The 21,232-nt window shown below is 34.3% G+C and overlaps 3 protein-coding genes across 6 annotated transcripts; all 3 read right to left on the bottom strand.

Moving 5' to 3' along the window:
- Positions 1–36: 36 nt before the first annotated feature.
- On the bottom strand, positions 37–5,008 carry LOC124954181. Its single transcript, XM_047506693.1, has 10 exons — positions 3,995–5,008; positions 3,459–3,848; positions 2,985–3,189; positions 2,733–2,888; positions 2,606–2,649; positions 1,465–1,830; positions 879–1,268; positions 545–791; positions 283–438; positions 37–199 (listed from the first exon to the last, which is right to left on the bottom strand). The coding sequence occupies exons 1-10, from the start codon at positions 4,354–4,356 to the stop codon at positions 149–151; spliced, it is 2,367 nt and encodes a 788-aa protein (XP_047362649.1). The 5' UTR covers positions 4,357–5,008; the 3' UTR covers positions 37–148.
- A 139-nt stretch (positions 5,009–5,147) lies between these two features.
- Positions 5,148–9,221, bottom strand: LOC124954010 (pre-mRNA-splicing factor ATP-dependent RNA helicase DHX16). The gene is made up of 13 exons (XM_047506191.1): positions 9,052–9,221; positions 8,734–8,938; positions 8,453–8,621; positions 8,138–8,379; positions 7,872–8,074; positions 7,501–7,796; positions 7,103–7,407; positions 6,806–6,963; positions 6,464–6,737; positions 5,939–6,374; positions 5,761–5,866; positions 5,467–5,643; positions 5,148–5,372 (listed from the first exon to the last, which is right to left on the bottom strand). Exons 2-13 carry the CDS (start codon positions 8,894–8,896, stop codon positions 5,241–5,243), a joined length of 2,661 nt encoding a protein of 886 aa, XP_047362147.1. The 5' UTR covers positions 8,897–8,938; positions 9,052–9,221; the 3' UTR covers positions 5,148–5,240.
- Positions 9,222–9,452: 231 nt separating this feature from the next.
- Positions 9,453–20,502, bottom strand: LOC124954011 (F-box/LRR-repeat protein 20). Of its 4 annotated transcripts, none has more exons than XM_047506194.1 (9): positions 20,344–20,502; positions 15,435–15,644; positions 15,132–15,199; positions 14,928–15,057; positions 14,382–14,843; positions 13,997–14,188; positions 13,802–13,903; positions 13,505–13,709; positions 9,453–13,376 (listed from the first exon to the last, which is right to left on the bottom strand). In XM_047506194.1, exons 1-9 carry the CDS (start codon positions 20,371–20,373, stop codon positions 13,318–13,320), a joined length of 1,458 nt encoding a protein of 485 aa, XP_047362150.1. In that variant the 5' UTR covers positions 20,374–20,502; the 3' UTR covers positions 9,453–13,317. The 4 variants fall into 4 exon arrangements, with proteins under 4 accessions (XP_047362150.1, XP_047362148.1, XP_047362152.1 ...); XM_047506192.1 differs by having other exon boundaries at positions 13,494–13,709; positions 20,344–20,501; XM_047506196.1 differs by having other exon boundaries at positions 13,494–13,709; positions 15,435–15,916; positions 20,344–20,479.
- Positions 20,503–21,232: the final 730 nt, after the last annotated feature.

Here is a 21,232-nt window from a genome sequence, read left to right as displayed (position 1 = left end):
ACTCGAAGTAAGTTGATTTATAATTGTTGACTGTAAAACAATTGATATTTTATTTTTTGTACATTTTTTGTACATTTTTGTGTACAGAAAAATATCGATGCTTTTGCTTTTACTAACGTTGATTGCTCTAACTGAACTTTTTCAATTATTATGAGGATTTTTGCAAAACGTTGTAAGCTGTGTACGATGTATTCAATATCTGCAATTTGTTTAAACGTTATATAAGAACGATGTGAAGAATTAGCGAATATGTCTGTCTTGAAAAAAAAAAAACTAACTCACACTTGTAAACGATTGAGCTGACAATACTATCACATAGCCACTTCTCATTTCAATAGGTTTTGTTGTTCGAGACATTATGATAGGAAGAATTTTGATAATGTCAGTTCTTAATGATGTCCAATCCATTTCATAAAACACCTCTCCGATTTGCTTGCTCTGTTAACAAAAAAAAAAAAAAAAAAAAAAAAAAAAAAAAAAAAGAAAGAAAAAAAGGAAGAAAAAGAAATATAAAATAATAATTATACGTATAGAATAATTATACGTATAGAATATGCCACATAAAAGATATTATGTGTACGTCGACCTTTAATATCACTTCGTTGCCGAACCAACAATAGAGAAAGATTTGCATGAACATAGAGGCAAGATAAAAAACTGCCCATAAAAATTCAAAGCTAGTGATTTCTGTCTTGGACATCCTATAAACGGTCAAACAGAGTACAATCGAACTTATAGAGAACTGTAGCATGATCATCGTAGTAAAAACGTTGTTGACTTTAGTCGCAAAACTAGAAGATGGAAAGGATTATATCTTCAAATTTTTTCCCATTATTGTCTTTTTTTTTAATATTTTACTTTATGAAGATATTGTTTACCTGTATATGTAAAGATGATACTCGATTAATTCACGAATGATCCTTTTCTCCTCTCTCGTCCAATTAACGATATGATCGCAATTCTTTCGTGCCATTTCCAGTAACATCGGCAACATTTTTACACGATAACCAAGTATCTCCAATTGTGCACAAATTTGCAACATCAATCCAGAAATGATGGTCTCATGAGCAACACTTGCATTTGCACACACCAAAAGAGCTACGGACTGATGAATCAAAGAGATCCAAAACATAATGTCCGAGGAATGATCGTAAGGAGTCCAATTGGCAAATGGCAGGATACGTTCATTTACGGCGTCTACGATCTGTGATATTATGGCGAAGACTACTGTTGCCTCGTTTAAAAATTCGCAATAAATCGTGATCTTCCTAATGTCAATAAAGAAAATAACAAGAATTATTTCTTTATGACAACAATTCTCGTGAGTAAAAAATATATATAACAAAAGATTATTCATTATTGCTGGGACATACGAGAAGCGCATTTGTCGAATCGCATCGACGATGCTTTCTACTTATACGAGTCAGACCATATTTCAGTAAGTACTACTTAGAAATAACTCACTTAGCGTTCTCGTCGAATTTCTCCTTTATCTTTTGTTCCCCCGAATCCCGTGGTACGCAATCATCTTTCAGAAGCATATTGATCAACGAAATAATACTTTCCCGACGCAAAGTGAGATTTATAACTTTAATACACACTGCTATGACCGATATCGTAAGAGTAAACTTTTCGATGAATGTGTTTACATTATGATCGACATAAGCATCGACGATTTCACAAAATGCGAATAAACATAAGATGAATATCATGAATAGAGTGTAAAGATTATAAAGATAGGATTTGAAAGAATTTTTTGGCCAATTCACTGGTCGCCAATATCCAACGTACGTAAACAATGCAAATGATACAGGAAGAATATGCATTTTTACGATTTATAATATGTACTTAGTAATATCTGTCTGGTTTATAATCTATCCTTCGTATTTCTCTTCCTCTCGAAAAGAAAATACTGTAAGGATTTATGAGCAGAGCTTGTAATAAGATAATAAATTTAAATGTAAGACATATGTACGATATGCAAAAGAATTTATAAAAACTGTCTTTCCTTTTCTTCCGTTCATTAAAACATCGTTCGCATTACGAAGTATAGTCAGTAATTATTATCTCCGTCTATACAGTCAGTAATTTTTTATAACTTGCTGTACGTTCTGCCGTACGCTCGAGTTATTTCTATCGCTTTAGAAATAAAATAAATCCTATCGAATATTGTATGAAACAGTGAGACATACGTAGGGACAAATCAATGTTGCATAATTTATTGGCCATTAACGACTTTCATGTCTTCCGTCTGTAATTAAAAACTTTCAACGTATTTTTGCCTTCTCGATATTTTCTTTTTATAAATAATTAAAAATATTCCCTCTATAAGCACAAGTAATTCTATCTAGCCATCGATACGTATAGATGAGTATCAAGTAAAAACTCGAACAATCAATTCTGCATTGATATCATATTTATATAATATATAATTCTTCTATTATTATTGTTATTATTATTACTTATTCTCGTGGATCTTATTAGAAATGAAAAATGGACTAACAATATTGACTACGTTTTAAGGTATGGAACGAAATTACACCGTCACATGATATATGTATTATATATATATATATATATATATATATAAGAATTATATTATGACGAAGTTTGTAAAACATTATAAGCAGAATATGAGGCCTTAATTATCTGAAATTAAATCATAAAATTAATAAGCGTACAATTATTAAAGTGATAATATGTTACCCGTTAATTCTTTCTTTGTTACTTACGGTCATAAACGATTTTGCTGAGAGTTTTACTATATATCCGCTATTCATTTCGATAGTTTTCTTTGTTCGTGCCATTATTATAATAAGACTTTTATTTACTCTATCTCTTAACGACGTCCAATCCATTTCATAAAATGCGTCTCCAATTTTTTTACTCTACAAAATTAAAGAAAAAAAAAAGAAAAGGAATAATCGTATGAAAAATAAATAGAAAATGTATTTTTTCTTTTCATTTTCCAATGAAATACCGACCCTTAATGTAACTTCGTTACCAAACCAACAATAAAGAAAGAGTTGCGTGAGCATACACGCGAGATAAAAAAATGTCCAAAGGAAATCAAGGCTTATCACATCTTTTGTTGATAATTTATACACGCTCATGCAGAGTACTGTAGAGCTTATAGAAAATTGCATGAATATCATAAAGGTGAACACATCGTTGACCTTTTTAGCAAATCTACAATTAAACAATTTCTTTGTAACAGTGCCCGAAAAAAGTATTCTACATAAATATGTAAAATGATGAGTTGAGATAAGATTATAACGATATTAATAATAACAATGAAACGAACGAATAAGAAATGCCGATAAATATAACAAAATAATAATTCGTATTTCTCTCATGTATATTTTATATATAAAATAAAAATACAAATAACGTATAAAAATGTCTATATATCAACAACCAATATCATTATTTTCAATGAAATTATAATAATTTTTTACTTATAAACGTAAAGATGATACTCGACCAATTCACCAATAACTTTATTTTCGACTTTTTTAAGATCCTCTTCAGAGGAATAATTTTCCTGTATCTTTTGCAGTAACGTTGGCAATATTCTTGCCCGATGACAGAGTATTTCCAATTGAGCACAAATTTGTATCATCAGTCCGGATATTATGGTCTCGTGAGCCACGCTTGAATTGGCACACACCATGAGACCAAAGGATTGATGAAGTAAAGTCATCCAAAACATGATACTCGAGGTACGATCGTATGGTGTCCAATTGGCAAGTGGTAAAGTACGAGTTTCTAAGAATTTACCAAATTGAGCGACAGTGGCGAAGAAGACGGTTGTCTCGTTCAAGATTTCGCAATAAATTGTTATAATCCTAAGGTAAGACGTTTTACATTAATTTGTAACTTTCTAAAAAGCGTTATTAACGAATCGGCTTATATGTAAAATGCTGACTATACGGCTTACCTTTACTACTAATATCCGAATATAATATCTATCTGTCATTTAATTAGTACTCACTTGGCATTTTTATCGAATTTCTCTTTAATCGCCAGCTCCTTAGAGTCACGTGGAATGCATATCTCCTTTAGAAGCATATCTGCAACTGAAATAACAGTCTTTCGATTGATTAAAATATTCGTCACTTTGATACACACTCCTATTACGGATATAAAGAGTGAAAACTTTTCGAGTAAGTTATCCAAGTTATGATCAATCAGAGCATCCATGAATCCACAGAATGCAAATGTATAAAGCAAGAATACCATGAAAATCGTATAAACGTTATAAATGAAATATTTCAAAGAATTCGATGACCATTTGGTCGGTCGCCAAAAACCAACGCAAGTTAATAGGCCGAATGACAAAGGAAGAATATGCATTCTTTCGATTAATATTTTGTTTTATCTTTTAGTCAATTTTATATTATGACAATCTTTTGCTTTACGAGATTGTAAAAATATCGATGGAGCTTGTCCTTAAAAAAAAAAAAAAAAAAAAAAAAAAAAAAAAAAAAAAAAAAAAACGAGAAAAGAAAAGAAAAAAGAAAAGAAAAACGAAAAAAGGAAAAAACGAGGAAAGAAAAGAAAATATGTTTCATCTTCTCACTGAAGATAAGAAATACTAAAATACTGAATTATTAGTACGTACGTATGCACGTTCCATAGTTATCAATGTCTTTCTGTGTTTATTCTTTATTCATACTTTCATTGTTAACAACGGAAGAAGGGCTTCTTTACCAGTACAGTAAATATTTAGATCGCAGTTATTATCGTCTTATTCTATGTACTATATAATTTACATCATAATGTATAACCAATAATTATCCTGTTTCTCTTTCTCTCTCTCTATCTAGCTATACCGTCGATAAATTTTTATAACACTGGATTCGAGTTAGTATATCGTTTTCAAACAATTTCTCTGCCTACGAGTATCACGTATAATTACAACATTATTATATAAATAGTTAGAAATAAATGACGAGATTCTACGATATACGATTCAAGTTGATTATTCTAAAGGCTTTTAAAATGTAAAAAGTTCTTAGGTATGTTTCGTTTAACGAGTAATTACACATATTTCTTTTTATATTCTCTTTCGAATAGTTGCTCTGAAACGAAGGAATATGATAAAATATATCCTATGAGTAATGGATTTACATTTTACAAAGGTATACTAAAATATTGTACAATCATGAAGGATTGTGATTTTATTTTCTGCAATATAAAAGTTTCATCTGTACAAAAAGTATTTTATCTACTGTTACTTAGGTAGTTGCATCTGGTCGTGCTCTGCCTGCAACTTTAGGCATTTTTTTATTCGTCGAGTCTTCAAGTTCTTTGGGTTTGTAATAATGTGGTGCAACTTCCAACAACCATTTGCTTTCTATTTCCGTAACCTAGGTATATTTAATAAATTTGTTAGAACGATTAGAGACGTCTATTAAATGTTTATATTGAATTATTAGTTTGAAGGTTTTTACGAAATAATACCTGTCGCATGAATTCTTTCGTTGTAAATACTAATTCGTGATAAAGTAACCATCGCGGAAGTTCTTGAAATAAAGAACTATTCGGATGAATCGATACAGTTTGATTATGTTTTGCTGTTTTATAATGGCCTCCCTTTGACAAACGAGCTACGTGATAGAAATAACCTGCCGTAATTGCCTGAAATATTTTAGGATTAAATCTATAATATCAAAGTTAGCTAAAAAAAAAAAAAAAAAAAAAAAAAAAAAAAAAAAAAAAAAAGGAGAAAGGAAAAAGAAAAAACAAATTAGATACCTTTCGAATATTAACGGTTTCTGTAATACCCGAGACAAGTTCCATTTCAACACGTTGCATCAAGCCGATTAACTGTTCCCTAACATCTCTGGCTCGTTTCATCGATCTAATCGAAGGAATATATCGTTACGACGATGTCATGAGTAAAACAAGGAAGAAAACAATTCGTGCATCATACCTATGCTGAATAAAATTTTCGTAACACCAATGAGTACTAAAATCGCTTTGTTGCCACTGATTATAAACATTTAGAAGAGTGAGATGATCTCCACCAGGTACATGAAAATTTTTTCGAGCTGTATCCGCATGTATAATTTTATCTTTAGGTCTATAGAAAATTGCTCCGTTAACAGAAAGCATTGCAGCTATTGTGGCCACCTCTTCGGAACAACGATAACGTTCGCTGGCTAACAACATTTTTGCCATCATTGGATCAAGTGGAAATTCTGCCATTCGTCGGCCGAGTTTAGTTAATTCACCGCGATGATTGAGAGCACCCAAAGCATAAAGTTGCTCTAAAGCTAATACTAATGTTTCATGCGGCGGTGGATCGAGAAAATCAAAGTGAACTAAATCGTTAATACCTAGGGCTTTTAATGTGAGCACTGCATTACCTATAATGTAATTTTTATCATACAATTGAATCATTATTGCGAGCTATGAAATCAATTTCGTTAAACGATTCAATCGTATCAATACAAACCAAGATTTATCCTTTGTATTTCAGGTACAGTATTATCCTCCAACTCGTGCTGATATGCCCATGCTGTGTAAAGTCTGAAACATTTACCAGGTGCTACTCTGCCAGCACGACCCGCTCGCTGCATCGCAGAAGCTTTACTAATCGGAACAACCATCAAACTTTCCATTCCTGTTCGCGAATTAAAATTATTCTGCTTCGCAAATCCAGGATCTATTACGTAAACGATATTGTCAATGGTTAAAGACGTCTCTGCTATGTTAGTAGCCAGAACAACCTATTGAGATAAATTAATCATACATAAATAGATTTGTGGAGGTTAATGAAGGAAAATAATAAAAATACCTTTCTAGCGCCGGGTGGAGTGGGTTGAAATATTTTAGCTTGCATATCACTTGGCAAGTTCGCATAAACAGGTAATATCAAAAGTTCCGCCAACTTACTTCCCAGCCTTCTTACTCTCTCTTGTAACATCTCTTGACACGTCTCAATCTCGTCCTGACCTTATCGACATTTTTTTAAGTTACTAGTTGATTTGCAACTAGTTCGCTAAATGTCATGAATATTCTAATTGATGATGCTTGGAACTATGTATACGTTCGATAAAACGATCCTAATGATTCATGTCAATTATATACTCACCAGTTAGAAATACTAGCACATCTCCAGGCGGTTGGGTCGCATGAATTTGAAGAATAGAGACTACACATGCATCGATATAATCCGCCTCAGGTGCTTTTGTATAATATATATCTACAGGAAAACGACGGCCAGGTATACGAAAAATTGGAGCATCGTCGAAGAATTCGCTAAACTTTGTTGCATCTAACGTTGCAGAAGAAATTAATAATTTCAAGTCTGAACGAAATCTTGTAATATCCTTGACCAAGCCAAATAAAATGTCGGTATGCAATGTGCGCTCATGTGCTTCGTCAATTATCATTACGCTAGAAACAACGTATATCGTCGCCAGTAAACATATCAAATTAATACCAATTACAATTTACAATAAATTGTTTTATCGCATTTTAAAAGTTTACCTATACGACGCTAAATCAGGTTGACTAAGGAATTCACGATGTAATGTGCCATCAGTCATGTATTTTATGCGCGTACGATGGGACGTGCAATCTTCGAAGCGAATTGCATAACCAACTTCGTTTCCAAGTTTTACAGCCATTTCATGAGCCACTCTAGCGGCTACAGACATCGCTGCCACTCTGCGAGGCTCGCTACAACCAATAATTTTGTCATTCACCGCAAAACCCGATTCATATAAATATTGTGGAATTTGTGTAGTTTTTCCTGAACCCGTTTCACCTTCTATGATCAGAATCTGTAATAAAGGTGATAAATTCATTTATTATCCATTAAGTTTTGCGATAAGATTTGTTTCAAATCAATCCAATACCTGATGCTCTTTAATAGCTTGAATAAGATCATTCTTAAATGGATATATTGGTAAGCTCTTTTTTGTTTCTTGTATGGTTTGTAAAATTTTAGCCTGCGGAGAAGGACTTGATTCACGCTTTGTACCTTTTTCACTTCCAGGCATACGCAGTGCTTGAATAAATTCTATTTCATCCTCCAATAAAAGATCATAATCCTGTTGTGCTGTTATTTAAATTCATATTAATCAATCATAAAGATAATGAATTATTATAATTATCATTATACCTTTTCTGTCTTTTGCCCCAAATCTAAATACAGCAGATGACATCTGATCGGACTCCCATTTACTTTGTTCAGATTGAGGTGGTTCTGTGTCATGTGGTTCTGCCTCAGCTTCTAATTTCTTTTTTTCCAAAGGCATATGATATCTTTGTACTCTTTCAAGTTCCCTTGCCTTTTCATGTTCCTTTGCCAATTGTAATAATTGTTTCTTATGTGCCCTTTCACGCTTTTCACGTTCCGTTAAGCTATATCAAACGATATTTATTAACAGCTCTACTTATATTATTATTATCAATTTAAACATAATTAACAAATTACATTTCTTCTTCAAACAGGTATTCATCGTCAATAATATCTGCTTCTAATTCGGCCACTTTATCCTCTTTACGTTTTTCTAAATATTTTCTACGGGAGTCCACTCTTAATTTTGGAACAAGCTTTTCTCTTGCATCAGTTTCCATGAGTTTAAGCCTTTTTGCTGCCTCAGCTTAAAAGAAAAAAAAAAAAAGAAAAAAAAAGAAAAGAAAAAAAGAAAAAAAAAAAAACATTTTTTTATTAATTCTCAAAGGGAAAAAAGCTCAAATATTGCAACATTTTACCTGCTCCAGAGCCAGTGGGCATAGCAACTTTTCGTGTCTTACTATCATCTTTTGCTTTGAGACGGTTCGCAAATTCATCTCTCTCTTTTATATCTTTCTTACGCCTTTCTTCCTCACTATCACTATCCTCGCTTGAGGTTTCTTGCCTTCTGTATTTACTCATTTTCAATATCTTTTGTAGACTATATCAACAAACTATTCAGATCTGTAAAAGTACCGGCAGACATTTAATATAAAATTAGAAATTATAATATTATTCTGGAACAAATGATGTTTGTTGTACAATTAAATTCATTTACGTAAGAATGAATTAATTACCAATCACTAAAAATATTTAGCTTTCCCAAATGTTTCTCATTTCATAGGTTATGTTTCAACAAACCGCAAATACAATGGACATGTGTTCACGACAATAATGACATCTGCTGGATATAATAGTATCGATCAATCGATATCATTATCGCAGCTTCTCGAATACTACGTCACGTTCGATATTTTCAAATATCTACTAGTTCGTTCTCAAAGAATCATTTTGAATTATTGATTATTAAAAATTATTACGTAAAGATTATTGCGGTATCAATAAAATACACACAACTTCAATTTATTGATTTGTCCAAATATAGTTTTAAATTATCGAATTTATTATTACATGTTATCGAAACAATGTCTTGATTGCACTGATGGAGTGGATTGCAAATATATCCGTTCGAAGCGTATATTATCTCGAATATATTTTATTATACATACATTAATGAAAATATATACATGGTAGACTGCAGCTCGTTAAAGCAGCAAAGTGTCAATATAATCAGCTACAGTATTCGTACGCGGATCTGTTTGAATGACGTCCTCTCGATAAAGTCGATTTTCCATCGACATTATAAATCGGGAATTTTTTCGGGAGGCACGTGTAGGCCGACACGTGTAGACCATTCTGTTTCATAGAATTTCTTTTCTTTCCCGTTTCACCCTTTTTCTATGGACATTCTCGACAGACACGATGATCCTGTATCGCGTGACGGCGAAGCCCTTTTAAGGGCATAAAAACGCGTTCCTGAGAATAAGAATGACGATTGGGCAAACAGATATAGGAATACTTTCACTGATCTTCGAATAACATCTGAATCTTATTCTCTTACTTTCGCATCCTCTCACTCTCTCTCTCTCTCTCTCTCTCTCTCTCTCTCTCTCTCTCTCTCTCTCTCGCTTTCTTCTAATTTTCTTTTTTTTTGCATATTTCTATATCTCACTCACTGTTTCTATTACGCTTTTTCATATTCATTTTTTTTTCTTTTTCTTCCTATACTACTGCACAGCCAAACACTTGCTCGATCACTCGACTTCTATTATATTCATGATGCTTCTTCTTTTCGTTTTATTAATATCATTACAACATGATTGAACGGTGTGATGTTTGCGATTATTAGGATAAAATGGTTCAAGACGACCGTCTATGATTTCTTATTTTTTTTTTTTTTTGTTTGTTTGTTTCATCAAATTTCAGGTGGTTTCGCGAATTATCCCGAATATCGATTCCAGTTACACACACGACCGATTTAAAGTACCGACACACTTCTGCAGGTTTTTATTCTCTTGCATATTGATAAATATATAGTACATACAATGTCTTCTCTGTTAATTGAAACAATAATTATTTTTTCATCATGTCGACGTATCATTCAATGTTAATTAATTGGATTCATACGTAGATAATATATTTGTACTTCGTTCTAGATCATTTGAGAGCTTTTTCAGAGCTTCTTTTCGATATCATATAATTCTACAAAATATATTATAATACGAAAGACATTTGAGCGAGAAATGAGAAACCTTTGAGGCTTGTCGGTAGTACAACGTGAATGTACAAACATTATTGCCTTAGATCGGCAATGAAATATTCGCTTAATTGTAAACTCAACCCTTAGAACGAGACATTACGATGATCACATTATTTTCCTAAAGATGACATGCAGCGTATAAAACATATCTTGTATACATACACACATCATACATACATACATACATATATACATATGTATGTATATATATGTATGTATGTATGTATGTATGTATGTATGTATGTACGTATGTATATTTATCCTTCATTTACTGTTTTTTATTTCCTCTTTTTGTGTTAATCCTAGCTGTTTTCATTCGTAATTCTTTTACACGCTATATTAAATATATGCGGTACGACGCTCTTACATCCTAATCAGAGGATTAATAATTGCAACTTTGACGCAACGACACACAAGGTGGCATTTTACATGGTCGAGTACGCACGAACGACACAACGCGATTTTTCTCTATTATTTCTTTTTGTTTTAAAATTAAGAGAAACGTTGTAAAAAAAAGAAAAGAAAAAAACAAAAAGAAAAATAAAAGAAACCGATTCATCAAGTGGTGCGTATGGTAACGATAATAATCATAATCATAATCATAATCATAATCATAATCATAATCATAATCATAATCATAATCATAATAATAATAATAATAATAAAAGTAATCATAGTAATAATAATAATAACAACAACAACAACAACAATAAAAATAATAATAATAATAATAATAATATTGCACGCGTGGTCGGGCCCACTTGATAGTATTTTATTAAAATTTTTCGTCGAGTGCCGCTATCGAACGCGCGAAAATATTTCTTTGCGAGAACAAATTTCTCGAACATGTTTAAATTTACCCTGCGATCAAATGAATCGTGCTCAATGTGTTCCGTCATGAGAACTTTTATAAGAGCGGAATATTCGAATCTAATAACGTTTTACGACATTTAAATGAAATTAAATTTTAATAGTATACATTGGTATATATAATTGTTTTTCTTTAAATTCACCATATCGAACATGCGAAGTGATTATTATTATTTCGCGTAAATGGTATTGCATCGGAGTATCAAGGAAAGCAAAATTTTGTCTCTATAGATCATCGGCGACACTTCGAGTCGTCTATACAAACAAAAGCCATTGATTTCGATACATATCAATATCGTACATATTATAATCGTACTGTCATCGTTCCGTAACCTAAGCTTAAAAAGTCAAAAGATCCAGTGTCGATCACTGGACACAAAAGTTAATACGTTTGACGCGTTAAACGCTTTGATTTTTTTTTTTTCAGTCTGTGCTCTCCTAGTCCATGACGAGTTATTTGAATAAGATTAAAGAAAAAAGGGAAAAAAAGAAAAAAAAAAAAGAAAAAAAAAGAAAAAAAAGAGAAAAAAGAAAACAAAAAAAAGATAATTAAAAAACTAGATAAAAAAAGACAACGAAGATGCCTGGACCGTCGAGGAGAAGTAGTAGTACGCTTGGGACTCAAAATTACGACTCGCGAGCGGAATATATAATATATATATATATATATATATGTATATATATGTATATATATGTATATATGTTTGCTCGTAAATCAATATAAAATGCATCTTAACGTTTGCTACCGTTAACGCTGGTAGTTGTACAAGTTTGAAAGACGATACTCCGGTATTCCTCGATCAAGTAAACGATTGCGCTTAAACGAGTTTTTGAAAAACGTTGTGCGCAGAGTCGAGTTCGCGACATGCGTCCTCTTGAAAGGAAAGAAACCCGTAGGTACCGTCATAGTTTCATGGATGGACCGGTGAAACGTATTCCATCAAAGACACGACGGTTTTTCTCATCCTACGTTAGAGAACTAAATTCTACAACTTTATAAAGTCGAGTTTCTATTTCATAAATTTTGTTTTGTTAATTTTTTTGGTTTTCTTTTTTTTTTTTTATTTTTTATTTTTTTTTCTTTTTTTTTTTTTTTTTTTTTTTCCTTTTAAATATCATTAGCATTACAGGCAGTGTTCGTCAAGAAACTGCTACAGGACGTACGTTTCCATAATCGGATGGGTTAAGTTGAAAGTATGTTATTTTAAATGATTCTATATTTCGTTCGGCGTTCACTTCGCTTTATAATGTACGAAGTTAAAAAAGAAAGGAAAAGAAAAAGAAAAAAAGAAAAGAAAATCGTTTCCATGACGTAAAAAATTTGGATAAAAAAAGGCAAACGCATGAACGAAGATTGTCATAGATAAGATTCGTTATTAATAAAACCCAAAGATTTCTTTCCTTCTCGGACTGTCTCTGCAATGTGACAATGCGATAATAAGAAGGGATGCATGGTACTATCGAGAAAACAAGAGTATAATAACGCGAAATAATAGTGATAAGAGCGATTAGGTGTAACAGCAGTAGTAGCGGTTAATAGTAATAGTAGTAGTCGCAGTTTGCAGCAGTGACGATGATGGTAACGTACTGTACTCTCGTTGCGTGTGGAGCTCGTATTTGTTTCAACGTTTGAAATTGTCATTTACAAATTGACAGTGAGCCTCACACTCACTGTCGACGGTAGGCAACCAGGATTTCTGTTCTGGTAACCACAAAAGAGGTCCCATAATCGCCGTTAAACGTGACAGCGACCACCGACAAAAAGTCCACGTCCCTTCGTGGAGTAGATCGGACGATTTACTTCAGTGTCATTTGTATGGTAAATCACAGAATGACACAGCATCGACAATATCGTTGTCGAGGTGTTCCCGTATTAGGAGGTGGCGTGACCGGTGCAAAATATGCGTGGACTTTGATATTCGGCAAATGTGTCTGAAATAGCGTTAACGACGTTTTATCAGCTTTATCTTGCGACAAGTAGATGGTTTGCGTTTAAATATATAGTAAGGAGAGTAAATCGAAAGAAGTAAAAAAAATTTAACACTGTACTCTGAGCCTACGTATGCCAGCTCTAGTGATCAGTTGACAGTCGTAAAGCTCGATTCGTTCGAGATTGTGGCAGGCCTGTAAAAGATGATCGAGACTGGCGTCCGTGATGAGAGGGCAATTATCCAGCTCTAATACCGCTAGATGTTCAGCGGCACACGGTGAAAGAGCAAGCTGCCGAATCCCTTCGTCGGTAATCAGCTCGCAATGGGACAGACTCTACGTTTTTAAAGAACGAATCGGTGATAGAGAAGGATAAGTATGCCCGATTGATTTTGTAAAAGCATTTTCTTAAGCTTTAATCAATATACCAGCTTCTCCAATCTCGGACAGCCCATGGCCAGGTGTATAAGGGTGGCATCTGTTATTAAAAGGCACTCTTCGAGGTCCATCTTTTCCAATAGTCTGCAATTCTGAAAGTTAAAACGATAAGAAAGCCGCCGGATCAGACTCAGCTGTTTTTCGAAATATAATATAACCGAAATCATCATCGACTGTCAACTTACTCTCGCGAGAGCTTGAAAGCCTGCATCCGTGAAACGCGTGCAGGCAACGCACTCGAGAATACTAAGAAGCGGACAGTGTTGAGCCAAAGTGACGAGAGATGCATCCGTTAAATTAGGACAATTCGATATACAAACGTAATGCAGTCTTGAACACTGTTCACCTAGTTCTCTCACCGCGTCGTCGGTTATATTCTGGAACAATTATCGCATTGTTTCTGATAAAACACACGATAAAAAAAAAAAAAAGAAAAAAAAAAAAAAAGAAAAAAGAAAAAAGAAAAAAAGAAAAAAAAAGAAAAAGAAAGAAAAATCAATCAAATTCCTTTTCCATTGGGATCGCATTAGTGAAAAATTTATAATTTATAATTTGAATCAACGTATATACCCTGCATTCATGTAGATTGATGGCTTCAAGATTTTGGCAATAATGTGCCAAACATTTGACACCTCTGTCTGTCAATTGACGACAGCCCTTGCTTTGAAAGCTACGCAGATGTTTACAGCCCCTTGCTAAAGCTTCGATTCCATTGTCGGTAAGTAACTCGCACCACGATAGATTGATGTGAGTTAACAATGGACAACCATCAGAAAGATCTTTCAACGAAAGATCTGTTATTTCGGGGCAGGAATCCAGATTTAATCGCTGAAGCTTTTGACAATATGTACTAAGGGCCGCACAAGTTGTATCCGAGATTTTCTTACACTGACTCAGATTAAGTTCCTCGATGTTGGGACAAGAATTAGCTAATGTTTGCATGGATATGTCCTCAATACTTTGGCATCCTCTCAGAGACAATTGTCTAAGGAATCCACCACAACGGCTAGAGATGTTTTTTATTACTGATCTCTGTATAGAAGAATATTATCGTGTGCGGGCAATTTATCGAAATTTCAATCCTTACAAGAAAATCTTTTATAACGATTTATGTACCTCTACGTCTCGTTGAAAATCGAAAAGGTCGATCCTTTGCCAATTGGAACCGTCGAGGGCTAATACGTTCCATGCTTTACTTACTTGGGCACATCGACATAAGGATATCACATCGAGATACGAGAGAATCCTAAAATTACATCGATCGATATTATTGCTTTCAAAATGACATTAAGAGATAACGTCATCATATACTACCATTACCTTAATAACAATTCCTTTGGCAGTTTCTTGTTAATCTGCGCCTCGTCGTCATGAAATACCCACGTTAGCTGCAAAAAAAGAAGATTGTTCGAATAAAAAGGGGGGAGAGGGGGAGAGAGAGAGAGAGAGAGAGAGAGAGAGAGAGAGAGAGAATATAAAGAAAGATCATGTAGACGCGCAACTGACAGCCCATCGACGAACGTACGATATAATGTTAAGCGGGCAATGATAGGACATTAACGATGAAGCTTAATACGAGCGGAGAAGAGAAAAAAACAACGGACATTAGAATGAAAGACCAACCTGCACGTAGGATTGCTTCATGGTAGTGACAGGGTTGTTGTGAGCATGCGATGTGCAATAACCACCCTGATGATGATAATGGTGATAATGATAGGATGGATGCTGCTGTCTCCACCATTGACTTCCGGTTCCAGACTCGTCGACCGGTTGAACACCTTGGCCAACCTGACCCCCTCCTCCTACTCCCACTCCCACTCGAATTACTTTTTTCTAAAACACATTCCAATGTATCGTCGGTGATGTCATGCTTTCTGATATTCTCTTCACGTGTATGAGCCCATCCACAATTTTCTTCCCATTGATATGTACTCCCCTGATGACAGTTCAAAATGGCTGTGTCTTCACAACTATATTACTTTTTCTTGCGATTCATTTCGAGTGATAACGACGACGACGATGACGACGACGACGACGACGACGACGACGACGACGACGACGACGACGACTCGACGATAACTAGGATGTTTTGCTCGACTACGTTTCTTTATAAAGACGATTAACTATTAAGCTAGATATATTCTTTTTTTATAAATCTCTCGAAAGCGCGTAACACTGTAGCGAGAAAAAAAAAAAAAAAAAAAAATCTTTTATTCTAATTGACTGACAATTGCTATGTTCTTTTGCGTTTTTATTATTCTCGTCAACTTAAAACAAAATTTATAATCATTTCTAAAAGAAAGAAACAACTGTATAGAGTCATTTGCATTATCGTTCACGTTCTTTCTTTCAATATTTACTTACTGCATGCGTCGTACCTCATATGAAACAACGAAGAAAACAAAAAAGAAACGTAAACGTTTATCCGAAAGAGAGAATTATCTTTTAAATCACCTCATTAATCACGCTTAAAGACCTCTTAGAAATTCGAACGACGCATGTATATATATTTATCGAGGAAAGATAAATATTATGTTCGGCGATACGACAATGGCGAAGTATTTTGGATAACGCGTATTTTCAAGAAGACTCGGAATCGCGAGCGATAAATATTGAGATCTATTCTCACAGTAAAATGATCAGGGAGATTTTAAATGTAGATTAAACAAGTGTAGGGGGTTGCCCATCACACAGGGGCACAAAGTATTGCTCTCGATCGTTCATCGATTTGTGGGGGAGAAAAGAAAGATAAGAAAATAAAAAAAGAAAAAAGGAAAGGAAGATAGAGAAAACCAACAAAGTTAACTAAAGCTAATCTCTTTTTTCTTCGCCCCTGTCAATTTGTTTCTTTTCGATTGTTTCTTCTCTCTAATAATAATAATAATAATAATAATAATAATAATAATAATAATAGAACAAAAAGAGAAGAAGAAAAAAAGATATCGAGAAGAATACTTCAAACTTTATATCTCGTATCTTTCCTTCTATCTTTGTACTTTGTAGACGAGAAATCGCATGCAACGCAAACGATTCCAATGAAGTAGGAAATGAAATTGTAAAGAATTTGAAGGATTTCTTTAAAGACGGCCGCCAAAGACAATGCACTTCGACGATAAAGGTTGGTTGGTAGTAATTTTAAAACGACCTTCCCAATGCTGACTCAGTTTTATACGAATCGGACTTTCCTAATCCGAAGCTCCTCTTTACATTGTTATCGTGTAACACAGCCAAATCTCAATGAAAGACACGTTAAGCTCGGTGGATCCTTTTTAGATGAGGACGGACGACAAGTTCTTACGTTTTCTTAATACTTAAATAAGTAGTGCAAGACGAAAATTACAATATAATTTGTACCTCCTTGAATGAACTAATTCTTTGTGTTCGATAAAAAATATTCTATTACGTGTTATTTTATATTATTTTCTTTTCTTTTTCTTTTTTTCGTTCGTATAAACCTATTAACGTTTTATCCTTTCTTATAGATGTATTATTAATTGAAAAGAATTTGAGAAAATAAATACATCGATATACGGATATTAATTAATTATATATGAAGAATTGGAAACGATCGTTTAGGATAGAAATTAAATATGATAAAAATTTCGTGTTAGACCTATTATCTGATAATTCATTAATGTATATGCATTCGCGACGTACAACTCCGTATCATTGCTGAGTACATTCATTGATTCCATTAGACATATAATCATAAGACGTAATCTAACTTTGTTGCAACGACTTTAATAAAGATTGCGGTAACGTTTCACTTCGTGATTGCTGATAAATGACTAATGTCAATGTTACCTGCAATTATTGTTTTTTTTTTTTCCATCAACATTACATTATCTATCATAAAAATAATTGATTATTGTAATATATCTGACTCGTCTCGATTATCTTTCTACGTCTTTCAAATTAAACGGAAAAATGCAAAATTCCTTTCTGACGTACGAGAGAAAGAGAAGAAAAGAAAGATAGATAAAATTTTAAATACCGATGTACGATAATTATCACGATAACAAAGTCTGAAAGTAAACGCGCGCAGTTATATATTTCGCGCGCTCTGGCCAGCCACTCAGCTATCTTATTCTCTCTCTCTCTCTCTCTGCTTCTATACCTGTTCGATTTATTTCGATTTATTTCAGTGTAGAAATTTGCGTCTTAAATTATCTTAACGCGAGGTAAAAATAAGGTTCGTATGATTATGCATTGGTCACGCGGTCACGAGAAAAATATTAAAAAATATAATGCTAGAAAGAGGGGGTAGAAGAATGGTATGCATAAAATTAATTTAAAAAGAGGATGAGGAATGAGATTATTTTTTTATTTCTTAAAATCTGCGATTGAATAATCAATTGTTAGAACAATAATAAAAACGAAAGGTATGCTCGTGAAAATTTGATTTAACTTTGTAACATCATTTGATAATTAAAAGCTAATTTCAAACGTTTACTTACGATAATTTAAATCTTTTAAAGCATATATATATATATATATATATATATATATATATATATATATATATGTATGTATGTATGAATGGTATTACTGCTTCGGAGTACATCATCGGCTCCGCCATTGGCATTGTCATGACCATAAATCATATTATTTTATTGGGACGACTCCAATAAAGATAGGAGTAATCTTTCATTTCACAATTACTGTTATTCACAGATTAATGATTATTGATTACAAATGTAAATGCTCAAAATGGATGATTAATGTCAATAAATGAGGGGAATGCTCGATTAAAATATGCACAACTTTAATCGATTATTTCTTATTAATCCTCTTTTCAAAATCATATTAACTGGTTAATTTAAATAAAGATAGAAAAAAATACAAATAAACAAGAAAAGAATAACTCAAGCGATTCACAAGTGAGGAGCATTGCTAGTGCTAGTACAATGAGGAATAGAAAACTGATAACAAAAAAGAAAAGAAATAAAATAAACAAATAAATAAACAAAAAAAAGAAAGGAAAGAGAAAAAGATGCAAAGTACGTGGTCGATAAGAGATAATGGATAACTTAAAAGATAAACACATTCGCCCATTAGAATTCTTTGTTATAATTTTTCTAATCGTTCGCGTGTGAGAAAAGGGGATCGAAATGAATCCAAACGTGAGTAGCACTCATCGTTGTACTCATCTCTTTCTCGTCGTTCGGACGAAAGAAAGAGATAAAGAAAGAAAAAAAAAAAAAAAAAAGAAAAAAAACATACGCGCGCGCGCATACAACGCACGTAGAGAGCAAGGTGTCGGAATTTTTGTTCCGACGTGTGTATTGGTCGTCTGTCCGACGTGAAGAAGAACAAAGAAAGAGGGTGGCGAGCGGGTGAATCGACAAGAGAGGGGAGGGGAGGGAACAAAGGGTCGAGGAGACGTTTAAAACGCGGATACATCGAGACGAGGACGACGACGACGACGACGACGACGACGACAACGACGCGACGACATCGATGACGATGACGATGCCGTCGCCACCGCCACCGCCACCGCCAGCGACGACGACGACGACGACGACGACGACGACGACGAAGACGCAAAGATGAACGCGTTAGTAATACGACGGTATGAATAGGAAGACGTCGTGTCGTCGACATAACGAAGAACGATGAAAGAGAAAGAGATGGATATATATATATACAGACATATATAGGTTCAATACATATGTATTTGTCTAGATGCATATTCTCCTATACATATACATGTACGTGTCTGTATAAAGAGAAGAGAAGAGAAGAGAAGAGAAAAGAGAGAGAGAGAGAGAGAGAGAGAGAGAGAGAGAGAGAGAGAGAGAGAGAGAGAGAGAGACAGAAAGAGACCGAGCAAACGCGCGCGCGAGGGAGAGAGAAAGAGAACAAAGGATGGACTTGGCCGATCGGTTCGGTCGATGCATGCAAGAGAACGCAAACACGGTTGGCCGAAAGAGAGATTCTAGAAGAGAGACAAACAGAAAAAGTTGTATATACAAAACATTGTCGTGGATTTTATCAATCGTACGAAAAAACAAATATTAAGCTTCGAACGTAAAACAGAACTTTCGTATAACATTTGTGATTAGTTATTTATACATATATATATATATATATATATATATATATATATATATATATATATCACTCTCTCTAGTTTTTTTGTTTGTCTTCAGTCTACGGACTAAAAGAATATTCCTTTCCTTCTCCCTTTCCTCGTCCATCCGTCTCTCTCATTCTTTAGGCTCTCTCTTTCTCTTTCTTTCTCTTTCTTTCTCTCTCTCTCTCTCTCTCTCTCTCTCTCTCTCTCTCTCTCTCTCTCTCTCTCTCTCTCTCTGGTCGTAGCAACAACGACGTCGAGAAAGAGAGGTAGGACGATGATAGAGGCTGTCGCGCTACGCGAAGGCCAGTGGAGCGAATCAGCTGTTCGCGACGGCAATGACAACATTGGACACGCACACGACCCCCCCGTGGTGGCACACAGCTTCGACGCGCCGTTTTGACTTTCGAAGAGAGCACGGAAATGAAGCGACGACAGGCCGCCTCGTCGACTTACCTCGAGCCTGGTCCGCCCGGAGTGTATCATCCTTTTGCGTCGCGTTATTTTGCAAAACTTCCGGGAATACCCGCACGTTCTATCGTTGAAAAAACACACGTCGCCAACTCGAACGCGTTGCTACGCTTCGCGAGAGAAATGGCTGAGTCTACCGAGCGCTGATCGCGCAGCTTTTCTTCGGTAGTGGGGGGTTACGGTCGAGAATCGCGACCATTTTCTCAACGTCGCCGAATCTAGCCCTCTGATTCGTTGAGCGCACTCGACTTGGCGACAGCACCGCCAATCATTGCCCCTTTACCCATTGTTTACACGCTTCCGATTGGATCGTTATTTTTACAATATGCTCCATTGCTTCGAACGCCATCTTCCCCTCAACATCGGTATCTTTTAATTTTAACCAATGTCGGTAATGTAATTGGTCGGTAACGTCGATCTTTTTTATTACCTGTCCTACAGATAAGTCGTCAATTTATTTTATTACTAGTACTAATGACTGCTAGTGGCAAGAGTTCAATGCCTACGTATCCTACGAGCCAATAATTCCGATGTATATTTCCAGGATCCGATGGAAAGGTTTATTCTCACGAATGTTCCTGCGACCAATATTATATATACAAAAATGGAGACCTCATTCTTAACAAATGCGCTAAATGTCGGCATTGAAATAATTCTAAGAAACAATGCATAAGGACGGCAATTGCCAATTGCTTACAACTTAACAAAAGTATCTAATTATTGCAATTCAATGGTTTCAATTCGTAGATTATTTAGAAACGTTGTTAAATGTTATTTTCAGTTCCATCGATAATGTAACTTGATTGAATTTTCCTTTTTTAATCTTCCCTTCTACTTTAGATATCTTCTCTATTTTTCATTTATAGTTTAGATC

Source organism: Vespa velutina, chromosome 14 (assembly GCF_912470025.1).
Source record: "Vespa velutina chromosome 14, iVesVel2.1, whole genome shotgun sequence".
Classification (NCBI taxonomy): Eukaryota; Metazoa; Arthropoda; class Insecta; order Hymenoptera; family Vespidae; genus Vespa; species Vespa velutina.
This window is presented reverse-complemented; position numbering and strand designations above follow the sequence as displayed.

Coding starts and splice junctions, on each gene's coding strand:
- LOC124954181 (XM_047506693.1), bottom strand. CDS start 4,356: ATGCATATTCTTCCTTTGTCATTCGGCCTATTAACTTGCGTTGGTTTT. Junction 2,650..2,732: donor CAGCAAAATCGTTTATGACC/GTAAGTAACAAA, acceptor ATTTAATTTCAG/ATAATTAAGGCCTCATATTC. Junction 200..282: donor CAGCTCAATCGTTTACAAGT/GTGAGTTAGTTT, acceptor AACAAATTGCAG/ATATTGAATACATCGTACAC.
- LOC124954010 (XM_047506191.1), bottom strand. CDS start 8,896: ATGAGTAAATACAGAAGGCAAGAAACCTCAAGCGAGGATAGTGATAGT. Junction 6,964..7,102: donor TGTGCTAGTATTTCTAACTG/GTGAGTATATAA, acceptor AATGTCGATAAG/GTCAGGACGAGATTGAGACG. Junction 5,644..5,760: donor AAACCGTTAATATTCGAAAG/GTATCTAATTTG, acceptor AAAATATTTCAG/GCAATTACGGCAGGTTATTT.
- LOC124954011 (XM_047506192.1), bottom strand. CDS start 20,373: ATGATACACTCCGGGCGGACCAGGCTCGAG. Junction 15,200..15,434: donor TGAAGCAATCCTACGTGCAG/GTTGGTCTTTCA, acceptor CTTTTTTTGCAG/CTAACGTGGGTATTTCATGA. Junction 13,904..13,996: donor GCTTTCAAGCTCTCGCGAGA/GTAAGTTGACAG, acceptor TTTAACTTTCAG/AATTGCAGACTATTGGAAAA.